Raw genomic sequence first — 20,821 nt, 5'->3', positions numbered from 1 at the left:
CTTCAGCTGTGAAGGTAAAATGGCACTAATCCCTTTTTCTGCCTGTTAACTACCTGTTAACAGGCAATTAAAAGGATTAAAAGCCTTTCCCACCTCCAGGAGATGGGACCCGAAGCTACACATCCTCCCGCCTCCTGGCAAAAGGGCACGGAGGTGGGATGGGGGCGGGTTTGCCATCTGCCACCACTTTCTCCAATTTTAAATGCTGTTCCGCCTCCAAACCGGCCTCCTCGGGGCTTGGAAATTCGAGCCCAGAGAATCTGCAAAGGGATATAGATAGACTAAGTGAGTGGGCAGTAAGGTGGCAGGTGGAGTATAATATAGGGAAATGTGAGGTTATTCACTTTGGTAGGAAGAATAGAAAAACAGAATATTTTTTAAATGGTGAGAAACTATTAAATGTTGGTGTTCAGAGAGGTTTGGGTGTTCTCGTACAGGAAACACAGAAAGCTAGCATGCAGGTACATACAGCAAGCAATAAGGAAGGCAAATGGCATGTTGGCCTTTATTGCAATAAGGTTTGGAGTATAAGAGTAAGGAAGTCTTGCTACAATTGTACAGGGCCTTGGTGAGACCACACCTGGAGTACTGTGCACAGTTTTGGTCTCCTTACCTAAGGAAGGATATACTTGCCTTGGAGGCGGTGCAACAAAGGTTCACTAGATTGATTCCTGGGATGAGAGGGCTGTCCTATGATGAGAGATTATGTAGAATGGGCCTATACTCTTGATGTGCCTCAATAATTCCGAGACTCGATGTTAGCGAAACAAAACAAGGCTTTTATTAACTTAGAAGGTAACACGCAGTGGAGAGAGGTATCTTCCATCTGGAGGTCTGCAGTACTGGATATGAGGCCAGACTGAGCTTGCTTACATAGGGGCCAGGTATGGGCGGAGCCCTACACACAATACATTACAATATACAATACAATGGTGAGGAGACGGAACTGAGGTAAGGGAACTGAAACCTGAAACCAACCACAGTCACAGGCAGTGATGAATGGAATATTTCATCACAACTCTCTGGAGTTTAGAAGAATGAGAGGTGGTCTCATTGGAACATACAAGATTCTGAAGGGGATTGACAGGGTAGATGCTGAGAGGTTGTTTCCCCTGGCTGGAGTGTCTAGAACTAGGGAGCATAGTCTCAGGATAAGTGGTTGGCCATTTAAGACTGAGATGAGGAGGAATTTCTTCACTCAGAGGGTTGTGAATCTTTGGAATTCCCTGCCCTAGAGGGCTGTGCATGCTGAGTCTTTGAGTATATTCAAGGCTGAGATAGATAGATTTTTGGACTCTAGGGGAATCAAGGGATGTGGAGATCGGGTGGGAAAGTGGGTTGAAGTCGGCCATGATCTTATTGAATGGCGGGTTCGAGGTGCCGTATGGCCTAGTCCTGCTCTTACTTGTTATGTTATGTTATGTACTGCGCTGGGCGGGCTTAATAGACCGCATTAAGGTAAGTTCATTTTGTACAGCGGGATGGAGCCAGCAGCGGGGTCTGAGCCTGCCACGACACTGGCCGCACCGGACCCGCCAAGGTAAGGAAAATTCCGGCCATAGGATGTCATTTGTGACTTTGATAAGGGCTGTTTCAGTGCTGTGACGGGGCGGAAAGCCGATTGGAGTGTTTCAAACACGGAGTTGTGGAAAGGAGGAGCACATCTCTTTACGATGCAAATCGGAGTCCTATGCCACAGTTTGAATCCCGACTGTAATTTTAAGGGACACGTGGACAGACCATGCACTCTGCCCAGTAGTCCTGGCGACCAGCAACCTTAAATGGATCGCTATTGGCTGCTCCAAAAACGGCCCCAAAACTTTTTCCAAGTTATATTTTTGTGGAGGTAGGAGGAGCAGATGTGAAATTGAGATGAGCTGAAGCCAACAGACTGCAGTGGGATGAGTGTTTAGGGCGTTCCGTTTGCTGGCAGCACTGAAATGAGGTTTTGCAGCTGAGAGCGAGAGTCCTGAAGGCTGTGTTGCCTGCCCGGTGCCAGGGTTAAGGACATCTCCTCTGGACTGGAGAGAAACTTGGAGTGGGAGGGGGAGGATCCAGTTGTCGTGGTCCATGTTGGTACCAACGACATAGATAGGACAAGGAAGGAGGTTCTGCTGAGGGAGTTTGAGCAGCTAGGGGCCAAATTAAAAAGCAGAACCACAAGGGTAATAATTATTACCTGAGCCACGAGCGAATTTGGCTAGGACAAATAAAATTAGAGAGTTAAATGCGTGGCTCAAAGACTGGTGTGGGAGAAATGGGTTTTGCTTCCTGGGACACTGGCACCAGTACTGGGGCAGGAGGGAGCTGTTCCGTTGGGACGGGCTTCACTTGGCCAGTGCTGGGACGAGAGTCCTGGCGGATCATATAACTAGGGCTGTAGAGAGGGCTTTAAACTAACTAGTGGGGGGGAGGTTCCTAGAGAGCAAATAATAAAAATGACAACAGAGAAGGTCATAGACTTAGGTAGCAGTGGGGAAATTAAAAACCAGAGCGTGTCAGGAAGGGGCAGAAGGTATGGAGTAAAAGGTAAAGTAATAAAAAGGGCAAAAGCAGGAACTAAGTGTCACAAAACATATTTGAAAGTTCTCTATCTGAATGCACGTAGCATTCGTAACAAAATAGACGAGTTAATGGCACAAATAACTACATATGGGTATGATCTTGTGGCCATTACAGAAACATGGCTGCAGGGTGACAATGCCTGGGAATTAAACATACCAGGTTATTTAACGATCAGGAAGGACAGGCAGGAAGGAAGGGGAGGTGGGGTGGCTATGTTAATAAAGGAAGGAATCACTGTAATACAGAGAAATGATATTGGGTCAAAAGATCAGGATAATGAAACAGTTTGGGTGGAGATAAGGAATAATAAGGGGAAAAAAACACTAGTGGGCATAGTCTATAGGCCTCCGAACAGTGGCAACTCTGTTGGACGGAGTATCAATCAGGAAATAGTTGAGGCTTGTAATAAGGGAACATCTATAATTATGGGGGATTTTAACTATCATATTAATTGGACAAATCAAATTGGGCAGGGCTGCCTTGAGGATGAGTTCATTGAGTGTATTAGGGATGGGTTTCTTGAGCAGTATGTAACTGAACCGACCAGGGGGCAAGCAACCTTAGATCTGGTCCTGTGTAACGAGATAGGATTAATTAAAAATGTCCTAGTAAAGGATCCCCTTGGAATGAGTGACCATAACATGGTTGAATTCCATATTCAATTAGAGGGTGAGAAGGTTGGATCTCAAACAAGCGTGCTAAGCTTGAATAAAGGAGACTATGAAGGTATGAGAGCGGAATTGAGTAGAGTGGATTGGAAAAATAGATTAAAGGGTAAGACGATACATGATCAGTGGTGTACATTTAAGGAGTTATTTTACAACTTCCAAAAAAAATATATTCCACTGAGAAGAAAAGGGTGTAAAAGAAAAGACAGCCATCCGTGGCTAAGTAAAGAAATTAAGGATAGTATCCGACTAAAAACAAGGGCATATAAGGTAGCCAAATCTAGTGGGAGGATAGAGGATTAGGAAAACTTTAAAAGACAGCAAAAAATAACAAAAAGATTGATTAAGAAAGGGAAGATAGATTATGAAAGTAAATTAGCAAAAAATATAAAAACAGATAGTAAGAGTTTTTATAGTTACATAAAAAGAAAAAGGGTGGCTAAAGTAAATGTTGGTCCCTTAGAAGATGAGACTGGGAAATTAATGGTAGGAAATATGGAGATGGCAAAAACACTGAATGAATATTTTATATCAGTCTTTACAGTAGAAGACACTAAGAATATCCCAACACTGGACAAACAGGGGGCTAAAGGGGGGAGGAGCTAAACACGATCAAAATCACTAAGGAAGTGGTACTCAGTAAAATAATGGGACTCAAGGCGGATAAATCACCTGGACCTGATGGCTTACATCCTAGGGTCTTGAGGGAAGTGGCGGTAGGGATTGTGGATGCATTGGTAATAATTTTCCAAAACTCCCTGGACTCAGCAAAGGTCCCGGCAGACTGGAAAACTGCTAATGTAACACCCTTATTTAAAAAGAGCAGTAGACAGAAGGCTGGAAACTATAGACCGGTTAGCCTAACATCTGTGGTAGGTAAAATTTTGGAGTCCATTATTAAGGATCGGCTATCTAACAGAAGGCAGAGAGTTGGGATAAATGGTTCATTCTCAGACTGGCAATCAGTAACTAGTGGTGTTCCGCAGGGGTCAGTGCTGGGTCCCCAACTCTTTACAATCTATATTAACGATTTGGAGGAGGGGACCGAGTGTAACATATCAAAGTTTGCAGATGATACTAAGATGGGAGGGAAAGTAGTGAGTGAGGAGGACATAAAAAACCTGCAAGGGGACATAGACAGGCTAAGTAAGTGGGCAGAGATTTGGCAGATGGAATACAATACTGGAAAGTGTGAGGTTATGCACTTTGGCAGGAAAAATCGTAGAGCAAGTTGTTATCTTAATGGCAAGAAACTGGAAAGTACTGAAGTACAAAGGGATCTGGGGGTCCTGGTGCACGAAACTCAAAAGGTTAGTATGCAGGTGCAGCAAGTGATTAACAAGGCCAATGGAATGTTGGCTTTCATTGCTAGGGGGATAGAATATAAAAATAGGGAGGTATTGCTTCAGTTGTACAAGGTATTGGTGAGACCGCACCTGGAATACTGCGTACAGTTTTGGTGTCCATACTTAAGAAAGGACATACTTGCTCTCGAGTCAGTACAAAGAAGGTTCACTTGGTTAATCCCGGGGATGAGGGGTGGACATATGAGGAGAGGTTGAGTAGATTGGGACTCTACTCATTGGAGTTCAGAAGAATGAGAGGCGATCTTATTGAAACATATAAGATTGTGAAGGGGTTGGATCGGGTGGATGCGGGGAGGATGTTCCCGATGATGGGTGAAACTAGAACTAGGGGGTATAGTCTTAGAATAAGGGGCTGCTCTTTCAAAACTGAGATGAGGAGGAACTACTTCACTCAGAGGGTGGTAGGTCCATGGAATATGCTGCCCCAAAAAGCTGTAGAAGCTACATCATTACATAAATTTAAAACAGAAATAGACAGTTTCCTAGAAGTAAAGGGAATTAAGGGTTACGGGGAGCGGGCAGGAATTTGGACATGAGTCTAGGTTCGGATCGGTCATGGCCCTGTGGGTAGCGGAGCAGGCCCAGGGGCCGTGTAGCCTGATCCTGCTCCTATTTTGTGTGTCCAATTCTGTTAGATTCAGGAGATGGTTCTGTGATAGTGGATTGGCGGTTAGGATCAGATCAGCCATGATCTTATTGAATGGCGGAGCAGGCTCGAGGGGCCGATTGGCCTACTCCTGCTCCTATTTCTTATGTTCTTATGTTGATAATATAAATTAGTGGACTTCTCTCGTCCTCTTGCCCTCTTTTATCACTGTGGTCTTTTTTTTCTCTTTACCGGCTCTCTCCTGCATCCCTATAGCATTTGGTCGTAAAATGTTAGTCTGGTTAATGAACTGGTGCTATTGAACTTCTGAACATTTAAAAAATATATTTCAATAACACTTTTTTTTGTTCCTTTTGTGCTGGTGTCTGAGGCTTTTGTGAATATATTTACTTATTTAAATTAGGGAAACTTTTTTTCCCCTTGAATTTTATTCATTAGTTTAAATTGGAAAAAGGGTAGGGTCAAGGATTGTGCAGTGAGGCCAAATGTTATGAGCAGAGTTCAAAGATTATGCAGAGTGCGCATTTCTTAATAAATCCCACTTTAACGGAGTTGAGCGTGTAAAGGGCCAACTTGTTTCTAGGCCTCCAGAATTCTGGCCTGTCAACTGGTCAAAAGAAGGCATGTGACTAGGGTTGCCAACTCTGGTTAGAGGCATTCCTGGAGGTTTGATCACTTGATGTCCTGACCACATGACAGCTGACCATGTGGCATTGTATCACATGACTTCTACAAATCTTATTGGATATACCTTACAAAAGTTTGGTCCCCTGTAGTTGAGAATCTTTATTTGTGGTTTCACGCCAGCAGCTGTTATGTGAGAAGTTCCAAGAACCAGGAGGCCACCCGTGAACAGGCAAGGAGGGGAAACCGAAGGCGGGGAAGAGGGGAAACCATTCTCTCCATCTCTCCTCCCAAGCACCCATTCCCCAGTCTCTCTTTCTCCCTAGCCCCCATTCCCCAGTCTCCTCTCTCCCCAAGCCCCTATTACCGTCTCCCTGTCTCCCCCGAACCTCATTCGCCAGTCTCCATCACCCCCAGCCCCTATTCCCCAGCCCCTATTCCCCAGTCTCCATCACCCCCAGCCCCTATTCCCCATTCCCCATCACCCCCTGAGCCCCTATTCCCCATCACCCCCTATTCCCCAGTCTCCATCACCCCCAGCCCCTATTCCCCATTCCCCATCACCCCCTGAGCCCCTATTCCCCATTCCCCAGACTCCATCACCCCCAAACCCCTATTCCCCATTCACCAGTCTCCATCACCCCCCAAACCCCTATTCCCCAGTCTCCATCACCCCCAAGCCCCTATTCCCTATTCCCCATTCCCCATCACCCCCTGAGCCCCTATTCCCCATTCCCCAGACTCCATCACCCCCAAACCCCTATTCCCCATTCACCAGTCTCCATCACCCCCAGCCCCTATTCCCCATTCCCCATCACCCCCTGAGCCCCTATTCCCCATTCACCAGTCTCCATCACCCCCCAAACCCCTATTCCCCAGTCTCCATCACCCCCAAGCCCCTATTCCCTAGTTTCCATCACCCCAAGCCCCTATTCCCTATTCCCCAGTCTCCATCACCCCCAAGCCCCTATTCCCCATTCCCCAGTCTCCATCACCCCCAAGCCCCTATTCCCCATTCCCCAGTCTCCATCACCCCCCAAACCCCTATTCCCCAGTCTCCATCATCCCCAATCCCCTATTCCCCATTCCCCAGTCTCCATCACCCCCCCAAACCCCTATTCCCCAGTCTCCATCACCCCCCAAGCCCCTATTCCCCATTCCCCAGTCTCCATCACCCCCCCAAACCCCTATTCCCCATTCCCCAGTCTCCATCACCCCCCCAAGCCCCTATTCCCCAGTCTCCATCACCCCCCAAGCCCCTATTCCCCATTCCCCAGTCTCCATCACCCCCCAAGCCCCTATTCCCCATTCCCCAGTCTCCATCACCCCCCAAGCCCCTATTCCCCATTCCCCAGTCTCCATCACCCCCCAAACCACTATTCCCCATTCCCCAGTCTCCATCACCCCCCAAACCACTATTCCCCATTCCCCAGTCAACCCTCAGCTCTTCATGCATGTGTGCTCTATTGACGCTATTAACACGTCACCCGAAATGTTTTTTAAAAACTACATGGTTGTGTTAAAGCTAAAACAATTACCTGAAGTGTCTGAAAGGAATTCTCAACACTACTGTGGGATCCTCCAAGAATTGCTGCAAAATAACCGAACCACCTGATTGCCAGATGACAAAGGGGTGAAATTCAACTTCAATGGAAAGCAAGTTTGGGCGAGGTCAGGTGTATGACGGGCAGCCGATCCACCACCACCTGTTTTGCGCCCCTGCTGAAGTTGAATTTCGCCCCATAGACATAAACTAATGCCTTTTACAGGCACTGTATAAACTCACTGGGCTGAAAATTCAGTAGGGTTAGCGCCCCATTTGAGGCGCTAGAGGGCCTAGCGCCGGAGTTATGGCCGGTTTGTAAATTCAGTGGGGCCCTGCCATCGGCGTTAGACCGGTTGCGCTGCGCCGGCACCGATGACGTCATCGGTGTGCGCAGCGTCCCGGTTGCCATGGTGACGGGCCCCAACGCCGAAATTGAGTTGCGGCCGCCTCGCCCGTGGCAGCCGCAACTAACGATGTTTCAGCAGAGTCCTACGCGAGTTAGCGCCGGCGCATTAAGGTCGCGCGGCGGCCGGCCGCTTTCCCGCCGGCCGCCTGCCCGCACCTCCCTCCCCGGACTCCTCCACCCCCCCCCGCGGAACAGATGCGTCTGGCCTGCGAGCCCGGCACTTCTCCGAGGTGCCGGGCTCATTTTTTTCAAGATTTCAACGGCCAGCGGGCGGGTGCAGGCAGCTCCTCCTTAACTGAAGGAGGAGGCCTGCACTTCCCCAGCCTGCCGCACCGCATCGGGTGCCGCAGCGCCGGAATTGCGCCGCAATGTGGCAGTCAGCGCCCATTTCGAGGCGCTGACACCCTCCTGTAGCGCCGGCAGCCGTTTGGGCGTGGCGCTACTGAATTTTTGGCGCGTGCAGGGGTACTTAGCGCCGGCGCTAAATTTCCGGCGCTAAAGCCCTGGCGCGGCGCCAACTGAATTTCTAGGCCACTGTTTTTGCACCTCATGGTTTATGATAGAAAAATAGCAATAATCAATCTTTGTCTAAGTCACATATTTTAGATACATTTTCTTCCTCCCTATTTGAAACAATAATGTGAAAAGACAGCAGAATGACAACTGTGATTTTCTCCAGCAGGTATTAAAATGCTCTGGCTATCACATCTTATTCACACTGAGCAAATTCCTACAGGAGAGATTCTGTAAAAATGACATCGCTGAATATCCTAGGGGTACTGTTAACATGAACCAGTGTCAGTAAAGAATAATCTCCTTAACTTCAGCAGTTGTAGAATACTATATATATGTATTATTTTAATGTTAAAGAATGTGCCAGTCCATGGTCCTCCCAGTTGTGACTGTTCATTTGAGGTAATCAATTTCATGTTACTGACTTGTTCTGCTTTGCAGTTACATTTGCAAATGATGCATCAGAGTCCCTAAAGCAGAGAATCAATCATGCCCCACTGTCAACGGTGAAACCAATTGCTAACCCCTTAGTGAACAGAGAATAAATAAAGCTTGGAATCCTTTCCAAGTGCCAGCAGCGGAAGTGTTCTATCATCTTGTCAGATATCTGACAACACCGTGTTCTTATTCTAATGAGACACCGGCCAGATATGAACAATTGCACACATTAGGTAAATGAGGACTAAAGTCTGGTTACCTTCTGAGACAGGGCAATACAATTACTACTGGGGTCAATACAATTTTCCACTGCCACTCAATTCTATTTGCATGATTCTCACATACAGTTGACCTCATTCTTCTAGTCTTCATAATTTACAACTTGCTGACAGCATTTTTGCTGGGTCGCTCTTTGTAACTTGTGTGTAATTGGAAAGTAATGGCAGCAGTTGAGATAACTGCTTATCATAATCAGTCAAAGGCAGCAATGGATAACGTAACTGTTCGGACAGAAGGTACAATGTGTTGAGATGTTAGCGGCCAGGTACAGCAGGCAGGATAACTTCCCTAACAACCCTTCTGTTTATTTTAACCAGTTCACGCTGTGCATTTCTCATCACAAATCGCAAAACATGAATAACATCAGAAAGTCAATACTGAGTGCTTCAGGGCTGTTACCAATACAAAGCAGAGAAAAATTTGCTTTAAAAGATGCAGGACGATGGTAACTGCTGAAGAAGTGGGAGCCATATTAGCAGTCCACATGGGACCAAAAACCAACAGTAATTAAGAGATAAATACACACATTTGGCAATTCGAGTTAAATTTAATTTGTGGTCCTCGGTGCTTCAATATAGGTCCTAATTGAATTTTCACCCTCATTTTAGTCTGTTTTGAAAAGGAGAGATCAGTTTCAGTGGCCTGTGCTTTATGATGTAAGTGAGTAGGACTGTCTGCTCCAATGCATGTGACATCGCTCGCTAAAGCTCATTGTCCACTGACTTCATGAGACCTAAGTTTACACAGTACAGAAAACCATCTTCTAACACATGAAGATTCTTCAGTCTTCAGGCTCCTAGAAGTGTGATGTGATGCATTTTGGAAGGAAGAATTTTCAAATTTGGCAGAGGATTAGCTTTACAGCAGAGGGAAATTATGGATAGATAAAGAATCAGACAGTGCTATTATATAAACCTTTCCATACATGGAGCCACAATGGGATAAACACACATTGAACATGTCTATTAAACCTTCACACTGTAACATCTTTTACTCAGTTAAAGGCCGACAAACATTCAATGGAGCCGCTGTCTTTTTAATTTATTATATACCTACCTTTCACAAGGCAGCGGCTTAAGCTCTGGACGGATTGCAACCATGGAAGAGCACATCTGCCGTGTAGGTGGAGAAATGGAAAAGTTGGAATCCAAGGAGCCGGTTTTCCTGTGCAGTGGCTCCATTCCCATAGCCCCTTGCATTTCACTTTCTAAAGGGCAAGACCCAGCCCTGCCGTGGCTTGAGACTGGAGGAACTTCGGGACCCACAGCTCCCTGCATAGTATTCTCTGCTGCTGCCTGTTGGGAATCATGAGTTGGAGATACAGAGGGAGGTGAGCGAGACTTCTTCTTTCCTGACGCTCCTGATAGAAGTTTTAAGAGTCCACTTTTCTTCTCTTTCTACAGATAAAAAAAATATTTTTTTTTGAAAAACTACCCAAGAAATTATCAGGATTTTGTTTTTAAAGCTGCTCCTTCAATCTCTTTATTAATTCTGCCTTCTGTTTGATCAATTACATTCGATTTTAGGCCGTTTGAAATCCCACAACAGCCTTTTTACACGTGGCTCTTCTGCTCCAGTGAACTTGCAGCTATATGCTGTCAACCCAAATGTTGTAATCAGCAGTCCTGTAGCCTGTTGTATACATTACACACTTAACCAGACCAGTTCAAGCTTATATAGTATCAGCCTTAACAGAAATATATAGCACCATTAAACCTTGTGTATGTTAAACTGTTACATATAAATCACTCCCCTATATTTAAAGGACATAAAAACACACAAGACGGTATGACATAGCCTGGATTTTACATTATCAAAATTACAGGTACACATCTGGATGTTATTGACTGAAATTTCTTGTCCATATATCTGAATCCTGTTGCATGGGGTGGGTTAATAGCTGCTTATATTTTATATCTAGGATACAAATAAATATCATAGTCTTTACGTTCAGCTATTTCCACTTACTTCCCTTATTCTCCCAACCACTCATAACTCAACTCTTCACATGTAAGATGGGATGAGGTACAATATCAATTTTGTATTTGCTGGAAAGCTTTGTAATTCCCGTATCTAACAGCAAGATTGGGTGTACAGATCAAAACTAGCCAAATAGTTGGAGTTAAAATTTAATATCTAAACTGTAGGGCTTAGCAACTGGAACAACAGTGATGAACCTCATTGTCACACTGATAATCCACTGCAGTGGCAAAAGGACAGTGAATTTCTATCAAAACAGCACTGTTATAAACACAACCGGGGCAAAATATCTCGCAGAAGTGCCAGTCCAGATGCTTGCCATACTGACAACCATAAATCCACTATGCAAACCTCCTTCTGCCACTCCATCATCCTACCAACTGCTCATATTAAATAAGGGTGTTTACACATACATGGACAGTGAATTCATGCACAACATACACTATGCACAAGCATACATGCACAGATTTATTTTTCCCAATCTGAAGCGCTATGTGTATTTAGTTCTACTTTCCACCCAGTATAAACAGGATAGCTCCGTTAAACCAGCTTTTCTGTGTGGAGGATCCCTGAAAATATAAATAATTTCCCAGGAGCCCCAGCAAATATTGACACATTCTTAGGGGATCCCATCCAAATTTCCAAAAGACGTAAGCCACCCAAAGTAAAATGATGCTATCGCTGTCTATTAGTACATGCGACAATAGAAGTAACATACAAGTCAACAAATACTGAAAAATACAGAAATTAGATAACCCTGGCATTCCCTCACAGATCCAAAAACCCTGGCCTAGAAATTCGGTGGCGCCCCATTTGGGGCGCCAGTACTGCCCCGGAAGGAGTCGTGAGCGCCAGCCAGATATTCAGTTTGAGCGCCCCAAACAGAAGCGCGGCACTGCTCGAGGTGCCCCGCATCCGTCTTGGGGCGCTGCAACTGAAGTTCGCAGTGCAATGTGCCACAGCGCCACACGCTGCGGCACGGCGCGCTGCGGTACTGCAGGCCTTCCTCCCCTTCTTAAAGGGGAGGGGCCTGCTGCAGCGCGATCTGAGATCGCGAGTGCCGGCAAAAGAGCCCGGCACCGAGGAGAAGTGCCGGGCTCTTGGGAGACAGCCGGCACAATGCGGCGGGGGGGCTCAGGAGGCCGGGGACGGCTGTGCGAAGAGGTGCTGGCAGGCGGCCAGCAAAAAAAATGGCCGCTCCGCGCCTCTACCGCCGCAGGTAGGCCCCCCTGAACCGGTCGCAAATTGCGACCAGTGTTACAGCAGGGGGCGCTACCAAATTTCGCGATCGGGGTGGTAGCGGGGCGCTGCGCACACCGATGACGTCATCGGTGGCGGCGCAGCGCTACCGGCTAACGCCGCCATTAGCACCCTGCTAAATTTAGCGGGAGGCATGGCCAGTGGCGCTAAACCCACTAAGTGCCCTCTTTGGGCGCTAACTGGTGGCGCAGCCCACCGAATTTCTAGGCCCCTATGTTTAAAACCTATGAACTAAATCCATCCTGAAACATTCATACACAGATTCAGAACTAGGCTTCCATTACTACAAGGACTCAAACTCATATCATCACAGAGATACGGTATCCAGAGAATAAAAGATTGCTGAAAGCAGCATGTTATATAACTGGAACACAACAGAGTAGTCCTGACAAGAGCTCCAGTGGGTAAGACACTCATGTGCTAGAGATTGTGTTGATGACTTTAACAGTCCTCTGTTATTTTTGACATTTTCCACACGTCAATTTCCCATTCAAGTTTTTGGATTAAAAGTTCACATCCTGCCGCTATGGTCACCAAGTTTAGGTATGGAGTTTCACAACACATTATAAAAAAGGGGGAGTTTTACTAGAACATAAAATGTAAAAATGTATTCAGGGGACAGGAAGGGAAATGTTTTGCTAAAAAATAATAGATTGTGGTTTACTGAATTATTGTCTATATCCTGTATAAGAGGCTTAACCACAAGATTGTGCTCGGCTTCTGCAAAAAGTGTAACCCTATAAAAGTGAGGAGAACACTTTATGGAGATTGTTAATAAAGTCTGAAAGGGATATTTCCACCCCTGTAAAGTTATCAAGAAGACATTTGGAAGTCAAACACATGACATAATTCATGTCAAAAAATCACCTTCCTGTTGCTTGAATGCAATGTCATCATGCAAGACAGTTGCAAAAAGGGCATTTAGAACTAAGCAATTTAATTCCCCCTCCCAAATAGCAAAAAAATCCCCCTTTAATTTTTCATCATGTTATATATATTCTAGTAACACATGCGGTTTTGCTATCACTTAGCATCTGCAGGTTAGGAGCAGTGATCAACTATTCTCAATGAGTGGTCCTCTGTAATTAACTGAAAGTGACCTGCTGCCCATCCATAAGAGTCAACATGTTACTTTTCTAATAAAATCAGGAAGATTGATGGACACGCTTCCACATGTTGAAGTGCCTTATTAAAATAGGTTGAGAGGGGCCTGGTTAATTAAATTTTATATTCGTAAGTGGTATAACAACACATTCAGGACTCCCCCTTTTGAACAGAAGGATGACAACAACTGAATTGAATTAAATATAATGAAATTTGTAACCAGTTTCAGAATTTGGCTATACTGTATTCGTATAGCTTTCAGCCCATGCTTGGTCCTGATGACACATTGTGCTTTTCTATCAGTACCAGTTAATTGCTATTCTGTCCACTCTTCTATAGTTACTCTCTACCTCATTTTATCAATAGATTTTTAGATTTGCCTCTACATTACTAACATGTATCTGTCCTGTGTAAGTCAGAACTACCTCAACTACAGCTTAGTCCCATTGGGGCTGCTTAGTGACCCGAGAAGTGTGCACTCGGTATTAGGACAGGAAAGATCTGCACGGGACTTGAGCTGAATGAGTAGTGATGTCATACAGCATCTACATTACCTGGCAATACCAAAGGCTGGCTGTGTGGTTATGTGAAAACCACTTGAGGCCATGATTTATGTCACGAAGATTCTGATGTAAGATCACTACCAAATTCACAGTTCTAGGAGTAGACTTTTCAAATCTCATGTATTGATCCAGTTATACCACTGGTTTTGAGCTGCTACAAAGCAGTTTTGGATACCCATGAGTGCAAAACTGGTGCTGCAAAATAACTTGGATCAGTCACCAATCTCACTGTGGACAAGAGGTGTGAGGCCATCTGCAGAAGGTAGTCTGACAATTCTTGAACTTCACATCAGATGCAGCATAACTTGGGCACAGTGCAATGCCAAATTTTAAAAGTTCCCATGCAATGCAAAGACTGGCCAGGAACTTTTTAAATACTTAATTTACAAAGTTTGCAGAGAGCCAACTTTCCAGTTTCACTCTCTTCACATTAAACCTAACTGGCATTCAGAAGCTGGCGAGCGCCGTTTTGTGCATGCACCTGCAGAACGCTATTGACTGTAGAGAAAGAGCAATGTAGGAGCTGGCAGCATAACTGAGGCCCACATTGCTCTATGCAGGTACCAGTATTAGACCAGTACCTGCAGAATAACTGCACTTCTAACATGATAGTTATGAGTTTATAGCCATCTATACTTAAAATGCCAACCCCATAAACCTACACATTGATCAAAATACCTCTGTGACTCTTTAAACTGATATAATTCATGGCTGACTAACAGAAAGGTTGGAGTTGTCCTGGTGCAGCCATCAGGGATACTGGTACTGGATCTGCCCTAGTTGTTCACAGGCCTCTCAGGTATGCAGATGCTCTGAACAAAGAATGCAAGCACTAGCACTTAGATTGTGACAGCAGTGAACAAAATCTACAGCACTGCTTGAATGTTAGTCATCACTGCTAAACTGGTACAGGGAGAGTGAATCAATTTGATGTAAATCGCTGACAGAAATATATTTAAAGCAGATTGTAAACATTAATGAGAGTTCAGCTAGTGTTTATGGTATTTGTATTCTGCCACTCATTTCCAAAGCTTGGTTTGGCTACAGATCCATGCATGTATGTCACTGTCATCTGCTCGCAAGTGGTACAATTCAAACAAAGCAAGTCATGTTCAGACAATCCTTCCTTCCTGCAAGGACATTGCTCAAACTGCAGCCTGGTGAGGACAGATGAAACTCACCCAACCGTGACAACTTAGCCTGAATGACAAAGACTCAAATTTACAACTTACTAATGTGGAGTTAATTAAGGGCTGCTAGATAGCAGAAGATTGCTGAAATGTCATGCTAGGGACCTTGGGTTCAATTCTCATCTCATCTGAGATTCAAGCATCACTGCTCCCTAATAATTGGATTTTGCCAGTTCTCTGTTGGGCATTTGGATGGGGACATTTGAGATAAAATGTGCTCTCTCTGAACAGAGTAGCTTTTCAATATTAAATATAGAGAACTGCAATATAAACCATCTCTCTCTCATAGCTAAAGAATGGTTTCTCACAAAAGCATTGGCAATTCAGAAAGAGAAACAAGTCAAAGCAAAAAGCATTTTATAATCGGTTTCTGTGTCCCTTCTCTCTTCACCACCTTAAGTATTCAGTGAATAAAAAAACTGGAGTACAGATGCTCACTCCCCACAGTTCAATTTTGAATGCTGCCCTGAGAATCATTGAAAGAATGTGTAAATTCATCCGACGGTAGATTGCGCTCAGAAATAATCCTGGAGGATCCTGGTAATAGTATGGCAAAATTCAGACATATGACAACTGCACTAGCATTTTTTCCAAAGAGTTACCCAAAGAATGGCTAGAGGTTTAACCAATAGCACTGATAATAGCTTTTCCATGGGCCCAGGGACACCAAGAAGTGGAGAAAGCATGCGAGTATGTGGTTTATTGTGTCTGTGTCCATTTATTTTAATATTTTCTATCAACTCTTTTTATTAGCATATCTTCTCAAAATTATGATACCTAGGGCCAGGCAAAATTCCTTAATTGAGAAGACGGCTACATGGCCCACTCCCAGGTTGCCACCTGCTCCCAAATCTCTGCCCGTGCTGATTTTAAGCCAGATACCAAAAACTGCCTATAAAGGGTACAGACTTTAAAAAAAAATAGGTCCCCAGTTTAATGTCTCATTCAAACGACAGCACATTCAAACAATAGAGCACGTCCTCATTACTGCACTGGAGTGCCAGCCTAGATTGTGTGTTCAGGTCCTGGAGTGAGGCTTGAGCACACAGGCCCAGAAATTCGGGTCCCCATGGGTGAGTACGCGCTGGGTACTCACCCGTAGGCCCAACGAAAGTGCCGGTTTCGTGCATGCACTGCGCATGCGCGGGAAACCGGAACTTCCGTTCCCTTAAAGGAAGGGGTTCACAGGTCGAACGCGTGCGCCGGAGAGGCAGCGCGTTCGCCTGGAACTTCCGTTTTTTTTGCAGCTTTCTCCGGGAGGGTAAGTCTCCAGGAGTTATACTTTTAAAAAGCAGTCGCAAGGCCTGCTTTTAACAAGGTAAGTGGTGAATTAAGTAAAATTAAAACATTTTTTCCACAGGTTTATTATTTTTAAATACTTTAAAGAAAGGTAAGTTTATTTTTAGCCCTGTTAGAAACTGTAATTAATTTTTTCAAAAATTTAAATTATTGTTTAAAATAGTTATTTTATGTAATTTATAGTTATTTTAAAAATGTAATTTTAAGAAAAAATGTATTTGAAGTTTTAGTTATGTTTTGGGGCTGATTTGTATTTATAGTTTTGACAGCTCTTCCTGTCAAATTTATGAATGGGCATTCCCTGCTACCATTGGCTCTCCATGGCCCACGTGATCCCAGGGGACGCTTCGAACTAACTGCGCCCCTGGGATACGCAAGCACTGCGCGCCGGCAGTTGGAGGAGGCCCAGGATCGGAATCCCACGCGGGCCCACAGCTCAACGGCCGGCACGCTAGGTAAGTGCAGGTCGGGGGCTTGCACCCGCGGGAAACCCCCGACCCGAATTTCTGGGCCACAATGTTTGAGGCTTGAGCACACAATGTTCTGACTTAGCGATGAGAATGTTACTAACTGATCCAAGCTAAGGTCACTATAGTCAGATAACCCAGCACAGAACTAGGGACTGAAACAAACTAATTTTATCATGTCATGTTCATTCAGTTTTAAAAATAAAAACACAGGGACTTCTGCTCCTGACCCCGCTAGAGTGTCTGGGGTAATGGGGAGGTCATATAATTACCATATCAGTGGTGGGCATCCACGCCACGATGAGGGCATCTTGGCCGCTTACCAAGAGGGATGTGAAAAGTGAAATTAACCTGCTGCTAGTGCAGAAGCTGCTGCCATTGACCAAGAAAATGTTTCAACACTATCCCATCAGCCCCTTTTATTAGAAGGCTTGCAAAAAAAAAATCATGCTGCTGGGGTTTTGACTAATGGTTCCAGGCCTTAGACTCTCAGATGAGCCCCATTTCTGCTGCTCTAAAGACCTGTATGCCAGGTTCATCCCTGGGTTCAGGCTACGAGAAAGGACAGGGCTAAGGAAACTCCTCGTATGGAAGTCCATCCTCTGGCCTCGACCCTTCCAAGGTCGGGCCCATATTTAGAGAGGTTAAGCATCAGCCATGTCCTGACAGAAACCTGCGGCTGGGGCTGGGGCTCGACGTATCCAGGCCTCTGCCGATTTTCCTGAGGCTATGAGGCACTACTGGCTGACTTACGCCAGCAGTGCACCGCTGGTCCAATAGAAATTCAGGTTCAGAAAATTCTGGAAGGTCTGTCAGCATCTGAAAAAAGATGGGTTAATGTTTCAAGTAAAGAACCTTTGTTAGATGTAAAACAAAAAGTTAGGATACCTCCTTTGTTGATTGACAAAAACAAAGAGGGGCATTGGAAAACAGATACAATTGCTGAGACAATTATGTTAAATACCAATACAAAGAGGCAGAAATGGGCTCAATAGCCTATGAACAGAATTTTTATAGTTGGAAAGAGCCAAAAACTGCTGAATAATATACAAAGGTCATCTCCATTCAGCTGTGGAAAGGTGTTAGAGAGACAGAAGTTGAGTGAAACAGCTTCAAAATGGAAGGGATCATGTTGGAATGTGAACAGGAGGATTTGGCAGGGAGCCAGCCTAGTTCTGACGCTGATGAAACCAACGCTCAGATCAGAGGACAGGGTCCCAAAGAGGAATATCAGACGCTGCTTCTGAAATTTGCGTGATTCTGGTTGGAGCAGTGTATGCGGACAGAGACAAAGGCATTGGAGTGTGAATGGGAGGGTGCATTGATGTGATAAGGCAGAGAGAAATTAGGATCATGCTTGTGGGCAGAAAGGAGCTGTTCTGCAATGTGGTCACCTAATCTGCATTATAAAATTTATTTCCGATTTCTAGCATTTACATTTTTTTAAATTTTCATCTTACCCTAGTTTTAAAACAATCTTGAGTGGTTTTCATTAGCCTATACTCTCAGCAAAGTAAGATTCGGGGCAGTGCCTGTGCCTCCTTTAGTCTTATATCCGAGATTCTCCAGCAGAATATTGTTACTTTCAGTCCTTGAGCTTAACCTGACTGTTTTTAACAAAGAGTCACTTTTACAGAGGTAATTTTGTGTGTCAGTCAGCTGGCATTTTCCCAAGCTATTAGCTAGAGGACGGTTGGAAGTCCTGCAGAGTAAAACCGACAGCAGCTTCCCCACGTGTGCAAATACATTAAGAACTATGAGCACACTAACTGTCATGAGACTTCCACAGGTTCCAATCGGCCCTTTATTTTAAGTTGTTTTTGCGCTCCACTCTGCACCACTCCCTCCAAGTTCTAGAACGAGCCAGTAGTCTGCGTTGACTTATCCTTTGATTTTCTCCATCCCTTCAAGAGGGAGGGCAGGTGGTGAGTGAGCTGCTTTAACAGATGTAGATAGCAGCAGAGAATCACTGCAATGAGGGTACAGCCCTGGGAGACTTCATTACTGATCTAGGATTCCATTTCAGATGTAGTTGTAGACAAAAATTTGTGTATCTATATATCTACTTGTATATAATAAAAAATCTTGTGTATGGGTGCATTTTCTATCCAGCTCCCTATTTGGATTTTGGTCACAATTTTATGTCACCGGTTACATTGAAGCAAGTCGCCCAGTCCAGATGGGATGCGTCCTAGGTTGCTGACGGATGCTAGGGTGGAGATAGCAGAAACTCTAACCACACATAATCTTTCAATCCTCCTTAGATATTGGAGTGTGCCAGAGGACTGGAGGATTGCAAATGCTACATTCCTGTTCAAAAAAGGGGAGAGGGGAAAAATTTGGTAACTATAGGCCACTCAGTCTAACGCCAGTGGTGGGAAAACTACTGGAGACCACTGTCAAGGACACAGGCTAGTACATTTAAAGAATTAATACATAATTTACAACAAATATACATTCCTTTAAGGCACAAAAACCCCACAGGAAAAGTGGTCCAACTGTGGCTAACAAGAGAAGTTAAAGATAGTATTAGATCAAAGGAAGAGGCTTATAATATTGCCAAAAAGTGTAGTAAGCCTGAGGATTGGGAAGATTTTAGAATTCAGCAAAGGAGGACCAAGAAATTGATAAAGAAAGGGAAAATAGAATATAATAGTGAGGGACATAAAAACAGACTGTAAAAGCTTCTATAGGTATACAAAAAGGAAAAGATTAGCGAAAGTAAATGTGGGTCCCTTACAGGCTGAGACATGAGAAATTATAGTGGGGAATAAGGAAATGGCAGAGAAATTAAACAAATACTTTGTGTCTATCTTCATGGAAGAAGACGCAAAAACCTTAGTGGAGAACCAAGGCTCTAACGAGAATGAGGAACTGAAAGAAATTAGTATTAGTAAAAAAATAGTGCTGGAGAAATTAGTGGGACTGAAAGCCGATAAATCCCATGAACCTGATGGCCTACATCCTAGGGTTTTGAAAGAGGTGGCTATAGAGATAGTGGATGCATTGGTTGTCATTTTCCAAAATTCCATAGGAACGGTTCCCGCGGATTGGAAGGTAGCAAATGTAACCCCACTATTAAGAAAGGAGGAAGAGAAAACGGGGAACTACAGATCAGTTAGCCTGACATCAGTAGCCGGGAAAATGCTAGAATCTATTATTAAGAATGTGGTAACAGGGCACTTAGAAAATAATAATAGGATTGGGCAGAGTCAACATGGATTTATGAAAGGGAAATCGTGTTTGACAAATCTGTTAGAATTTTTTGAGGTTGTAACTAGCAGAATAGATAAGGGGGAACCAGTGGAGGTGGTGTATTTGGATTTTCAGAAGGCATTCGATAAGGTGCTACACAAGAGATTATTAAACAAAATTAGGGCTCATGGGATTGGGGGTAATATACTAGCATGGATTGAGGATTGGTTAACGGACAGAAAACAGAGTGTAGGAATAAACGGGTCATTTTCCGGTTGGCAGGAACCATAAGGGTCAGTGCTTGGGCCTCAGCTATTCACAATCTACATCAATGATTTGGATGAGGGGACCAAATGTAATATATCCAAGTTTGCTGGTGATACAAAGCTAGGTGGGAATGTAAGTTGTGAGGAGGATGCAAAGAGGCTTCAAGGGGATATAGACAGGCTGAATGAGTGGGCAAGAACATAGCAAATGGAATATAATGTGGAGAAATGTGAAGTTATCCACTTTGGTAGGAAAAATAGAAAAGCAGAGCATTTTTTAAATGGTGAAAGATTGGGAAATGTTGGTGTTCAGAGGGACCTGGGTGTCCTTGTACACAAATCACTGAAAGTTAACATGCAGGAACAGCAAGCAATTAAGAAAGAAAATGGTATGTTGACCTTTATTACAAGAGGATTTGAGTATAGGAGTAAAGATGTCTTACTGTAATTATATAGGGCCTTGGTGAGACCACACTGTGTACAG

General features: G+C 44.4%; 1 protein-coding gene across 1 annotated transcript in view; it reads right to left on the bottom strand.

Annotated features, from left to right (window-relative positions):
• The window catches only part of LOC147111791 (E3 ubiquitin-protein ligase SH3RF3-like), a 442,366-nt gene that overhangs the window by 27,443 nt on the left and 394,102 nt on the right, over positions 1-20,821 (bottom strand). The window contains exon 9 of the mRNA XM_085999027.1: positions 10,070-10,410. Within this exon, the coding sequence (XP_085855153.1) occupies positions 10,070-10,410 (341 nt within the window). The remainder of the gene's footprint in view (positions 1-10,069; positions 10,411-20,821) is intronic.

Source organism: Somniosus microcephalus, chromosome 10 (genome assembly GCF_052327205.1).
Source record: "Somniosus microcephalus isolate GS21.2 chromosome 10, FLI_Smic_1.0, whole genome shotgun sequence".
Lineage (NCBI taxonomy): Eukaryota > Metazoa > Chordata > Chondrichthyes > Squaliformes > Somniosidae > Somniosus > Somniosus microcephalus.
The sequence above is the reverse complement of the archived record's forward strand: the minus strand, read 5'-3'. Positions and strand labels throughout refer to the sequence as shown.